Genomic DNA, 6,000 nt, shown 5'->3' on the forward strand with positions numbered 1-6,000 from the left:
TAAACTACCAATTGTCATCTTGGGAGATGTCTCTTAAAAAGATCAAAGTTTGTATTAAACGTAAGCTTATAGAGAAGTCCTATTATAGTATAAAGGACTATGTAACTGATAAAAAAGCTTGGGTGTAAATTATTGCTCTAGCCAGGTTGCTCTTCTAATAATTTAAAATGACATTGTGAGATGGTGATAACAAAAAAAAAACACCTGGCTAAGTTTGTTGTGGGCTTCTTCTTAGACCAGGACGCATTTGGATCCCTTGTAGCTTTAGTTTTAAGTTTACAAATGTGGTTATCGCCATCATCTCACTACCGTGTAATTCTTATGTACGCATTAAAAGTGCCACCTATGGGCCTACTTGAATAAAGATATTTTTGACTTTGACTTTGAAATTATTCTATTCCAATTTGTAACACTTCAAGTAGTTTGTAACCTAACCATGTAAACAAAAGATAAAAGGTGGAATATATTCACCTTTTTTATGACAATTTTTTTTTCCTGCACATTTCAGGACATATCATCAATTCTACCCATTTTATACCACTCTTTATAAGATAGACCATAAATTCTATTCATTTGAAAAAGTTTTGTGTGTGTAGTTTAAATGCATGTTCTAGAATGCCTGCATAATCAAATCTTTACATAGTATGAAACAAGGTCATATATGTCTGTCTGTTTATCTTATAAAATTTGATAATTTTCACCGATGGATTCTATAAATTATAAATCTTAATTATTTTTTTTTGTAAATAGGAAGCAAAACTGTTTTACCACATACTAAACATTAAGAGGCACTTAAAAATAATATACATGATAATTATAAATGTTCTAAAAAAAAAATCTTTTTCATAGCTTTGTGTTATGGTTGATTTATCTTTGTTTAAAACTTTAATAATTTAATAACACAGTTGTCATATCTTTCATTAAAACTTCAATAATAAGTAGCACTATTTGCCATGCTAAGTGCTTTTTGCATAGGTAGGACAGCACATAAATTCACTCGTTCACTCAAAACAACTTCACTCTTTTTTTCTAATGCAAAGCCAGGGCAGGTCGCTAGCTTTTTATACAGGGTTGAATAAAAAATACCAGAAAGCTCTCTGCCTGGTTTTGTTTACAAAAACTCTAAAAGATTTATTCTAAAACTTTTTTTTAAATGTTGGTTTCTAAAATATTCAATACATATTTTACATAGATACTCTACTATGTAAAATATGTGCGCGACCAGGGCGCGATTGGAACCCTCGTAGCTTTAGTTTTAAGTTTACGATTGTAGTTATCGCCATCACTACTCACTGCTATGTACACATTTTGTATATAATAACGCATCAAAAGTGCCATCTATGTGCCTATTTGAATAAAGATATATTTGACTTTGACTTTGACTTTGACTTTACTTGTTACTACTCTGTAATGTAACATCTGCAACAGCGTGCGCACTACGACTGTGTCGTGCGTGCTCATAGCGGTTTGGAAACAGGGGGCATGTGTTTAGTTCCACAGTGTAATGTCACTTTAGATAATAACAAGTTTTTTTTTGGTATGAAATAAATCAAAACTGAATTTTGAAAAGTTGTAGAACAAAAGTTGTTACTCTTAATGATAGCAACTACAAGGCCAAAAGCTTTATGGTATTTTTATTTAACCCTGTATAGGAAAAAATTTAATATAAATTAAAATGGTACTTTCATACTAATTTATTGATTTTCACTGTGTTGGTTCTGTTAATTTAGTTGGGAGATTTTTGTTTTATATTCTTTAATAATTCATATTTCAACCACCTTCATTTAATGTACTAAAAACATACTTAGTGTAGAACTAAAAAAAAAAAAATGAGTCAAATTATTTTTTCTAAAATAAAAAAAAATTATTTAAATCTGTCTAGTATAGATTAGCTTTAAAATTTTATTTGTTTCTTTTCTGTTTAAAATATACTATTAACTAATAAACATTTTTTTGTTACACAATATTTTTTAATATAATATAAGGATGTTTAAACCTGACAATTGAATTGGTTATTGTGCACAAAATTTTTTCCACTTATTGACCTGAGAAATTTCAAAGGGATGGGAAAGAATTTATATAGGTAATAATGACCAACCTGCATTAGAACAGTGGTTGGTTTTTGCTCTGAAACCATCTGATGAGATAGGAGGCCTGTGCTCCCCAGTGGGACAGGGTAATAGGATGATCCACAACCAACTCTATTTTTGAATTAATTTAACTATTGATTGAGTAAGGAAGTTAGAGCAGGCCACTTGTTAGTTAGTTGCATTCTACTAATTACTTTTTTATATAACCTGCACATAGAAAACCTTCTTTATGATCATTTATGCTGCACAGATATTAAAGTTACTACAAGGATATATTATAATATGAATAACTGACCAGTAAATTTTACTTTTCACTAATCCTAAGAGGAATGAAAACAGGGCATCAAGCAAAAACAGGTTGTATCACCCTAAAATTTATTCACTAAAGGCCACCAGTATAACTTTGATAGATTATTCACAAACGTTAGAAGTTTTATCTCAGATATCACATATTATATTACACATTTCTATGTTATTTAATTTGGTATCCTGTTTAAAATGTACCCTGTACTTGTTTATTTGTTTTTTCATTCAACTTTAGCTTATTAGAGCACTTATAGAAATTGTTAAAAAAGACAGAATACTTATATTACATAGATGACAAGTTCACAATTTTTTTGTCTTTTAATGTTAACCATTTCTAATACTATTTAGTACAATGTTATAAAAATAGAAAAAAAAATATATTGTGCCAAATTATTATTCAACAAAAAAACTTTTAGATTTTATATAAATATTAATACAATAAATAAATAAATATTAACTCAATATTTTACAGAATGCTATATTTTCCACACATAATATTATCAATATGCTCAATTGCATTATTTTGTAGTCTAAAGATATAATTTTTTTTATTAAAATGATTGTCATTGTCATTGTCTGGGTCCACTCATGCAGAGTAATGCATGAGTGGACCCAAACCAGCATGTATTAAAAAGGTTCACTTTTGTATATAAAGGCTTGTTGGAAAAGGGGTAACAACCTGATGGGGTATTTCAATATTCATAATAATGAAAATCTTTTGTTCCACAAGTATTTCCTGAAATCAATACTTTAAGAGAAATACAGCGTTGCTTTTTTGATTAGTATCATGCAAAGTTGTCTAAAAAGAATATGCAGTGACAACCAAAACATCAGCTGTGCTTTTAAGGTCAAATGGGGTCACTGTCAGAACACAATAACAACAGCCAATAGTTATTTAATAATTGTTTTAAATTAATAATGTTATAACAATAATTCAATCGCACATAAAGAAGCATGTAAATACAATTTAAAGTTAATTTCAAATTCAATTTTAGATTAATTTTATTTAAAACAGAAATGTATGTTATTTTAAATAATAACAGTATTTCTAAAATGTGAATTACTAATAATTTGGTCCTATTACTTACTGTTTACAACCTTCTAGTTGTCAAGCCTTCTAAAATATGTTTATAGCTAAACAAACACTATTGTAGTTACTTAGTGAATAAACAACACAAACATGAAATGAACTGGAATTTAGGGTTTTATCAATATATAATTTTGACACACACATACACAGTTTGTTGAACAACAATTTATTGTGATATGAATGATTAGTTTTAAGACAACAAATCACAATTGATCAGAATTTCACTCTTAAGTCTGTATTTATTCATTAGAACATGATTTCTCACTCATTGTTTTAACTATTTTAGTTTCAATTTTATGAGTATGAGCAAGTATTGATAAATGAATGACTATTTCTTGTACAAAATGTGAGGAATATGTTATGAATTGATAATAATTTTATTCCTAAAGTATATCAGACTAGTATACAGATAGTAAGTATCCTTTCAGTTTTATTTATATTACTCTCAAGTTACTGTATGGCATGTACATATATAACAACTAGGGATATTATTGTTGTTTAAAAAGAAAAAATTAACATTTATATTAAATAATTGTAATATTAATAATTAGAAGGTTCATAATTTAGCTTTAGATTTAGTTATCATATGGTAATGGTTATATTTAAAAAAATAAGTAAGTGTTTTAATTATGACAACATGATTTATGCTATTAATTATTAGAGGTTATGAGACAGACTAAACATATTTTTTTCTTATTATTAGCTAGCTTTGATATAAGTTACAAATAAAGTGTTTGATTGTCATAATAACAAAAGTTAAATGTAGGTCACCCATCAATTTTTATCAATATAATCTGAATATCAAGTATGAAACAAACTTTCCTTCAGAGTAAATATACTAGCAGGGAGGAATATGGTAAGTTAAATTGAATTCTACAACATTTTATATACTTATTGGAGATAAGTCCATACCATGTTTCTTAGTTAAACATGTACAAACTTTTGTTATAATGAAAAAATATTGATAAACTCTATATTTAATTCGCTTCCTTGTTGTATTCTAATAAATAACTTGTTACAAAACTTTTTGACTGACTTGAAAGCGTAATATTTATTACTGACCAAGATGTGTATGTAACAAATGTATGGTAAAATTTTATCATAACACAAAAATATCGAAAATAAGTGCTATAAACCTAAAGACTTGGGTATTTAAGCGATCCATTAGCTTCCAGCAGCCCAAGAAACAATAATACGACGCAAAACTTACACGGCGCTAACAAGAACGACGGCAAAATGTCAAAAATCACAGAATTGTAATATTGACAGCGGGATTTTAACACTTTGAGAAACTCGTAAAATCACAAAAGTACTAACCTCCGGTGTCAGAGGGACCCTGGAAAGGGTCCCGGATCATCTTTGCCCGCTTATTAGGCGGCTCGTCCACATGATGATCGGCCATGGCTCTGTTTACTAAACGTAAGCCGTCGTGAATATTTCGGCCCGCCGATTCAAATAACACTTTTATGTCTTATATCTTCAAGAATTAACATTTTAGAGCGATTTGTCATCCATCACAACGTAATTCACCCACATCCCGATCGTTCGATGTCGTCCAAACCAATGAAGGCACATATTAAAATTTCTCACTCAAGTATTCGCCATTACAAAGCTCCGAAGCGAAGAGCTACACAGACCCTCTCACCATCTTCCGACGGAACTAGCACAATAAATGAAAACAATATCACCAGATTTCGCTACTTAATAGACCTTATTTTACCGATCTAACTACGCGATTTCACTTAACACTTTAAAATATACGGAATGGTAAAGTTTATGATAAATGATGTAAGAAAAAACAGAAAATTTACACGACAAATTCCGAAATACTTCTCAGTCTCTCCAGCGCAAAATGGCGGCTGTTGATGAAAACTTTTTCTACGCTTGTCAGAAAATGTCGGCCTATAAAGAGACAAAGCGCTGTGATTGGTCCAAACCGACCACGTGATTGCCGGATATGCCGACTTGACGCAGGATCGGTCCAATAGTTCTGACGTCAACGCGTACAAATCCGAAATGTACCGAGAATTTCCGAACATTCTTCAGCTCAAGTTAGATTACGAAAATACAATTAAATTACTCATTTTCTTGAGTAAAAATGCTCTTGGAGTTATAAACATTTGGTTTTAAGGCTTTCCATATTAATATTTATATGAAATATAAAGTAACAATGAGATTTACAAGAAGTATTTAAATTTTCCCTCCAAATCGCGAATGACCATCGTCCATACGACGTGGCTCTAGGTCTATGGTCTCAAGTTCAACATAGACAATTTTTTATTTTTACACAAAGACACACTTCCTATTTTAGAACCACAGATTAAAGTCTAGAACAAGTGATGCTCTAAAGAACGTTCGTGCCTTTCACGGTGACTTGTCCTCTATGTTACAATTATGGAGGGTAGAGGTAAGGAGAGTCATCTGTGTATATGAAAAAGTGTCGTCAAAATGTATTAAATTAGGATGGCGCCACATTTGCATCAGGGTAACTCTTAAAAGAAGCGCCAAATATAA

General features: G+C 30.1%; 1 protein-coding gene across 7 annotated transcripts in view; it reads right to left on the reverse strand.

Annotated features, from left to right (window-relative positions):
* Nucleotides 1-5,369, reverse strand: part of LOC120624128 (CREB-binding protein) — a 41,080-nt gene extending 35,711 nt beyond the window's left edge. For all 7 annotated transcript variants that reach the window (XM_039890489.1, XM_039890492.1, XM_039890491.1 and 4 more), the window contains exon 1: nucleotides 4,804-5,369. In XM_039890489.1, coding sequence (XP_039746423.1) covers nucleotides 4,804-4,888 — 85 coding nt within the window. In that variant the 5' untranslated portion in view covers nucleotides 4,889-5,369. The remainder of the gene's footprint in view (nucleotides 1-4,803) is intronic.
* Between the last annotated feature and the right edge of the window lie 631 nt (nucleotides 5,370-6,000).

Source organism: Pararge aegeria, chromosome 5, assembly GCF_905163445.1.
Source record: "Pararge aegeria chromosome 5, ilParAegt1.1, whole genome shotgun sequence".
Lineage (NCBI taxonomy): Eukaryota > Metazoa > Arthropoda > Insecta > Lepidoptera > Nymphalidae > Pararge > Pararge aegeria.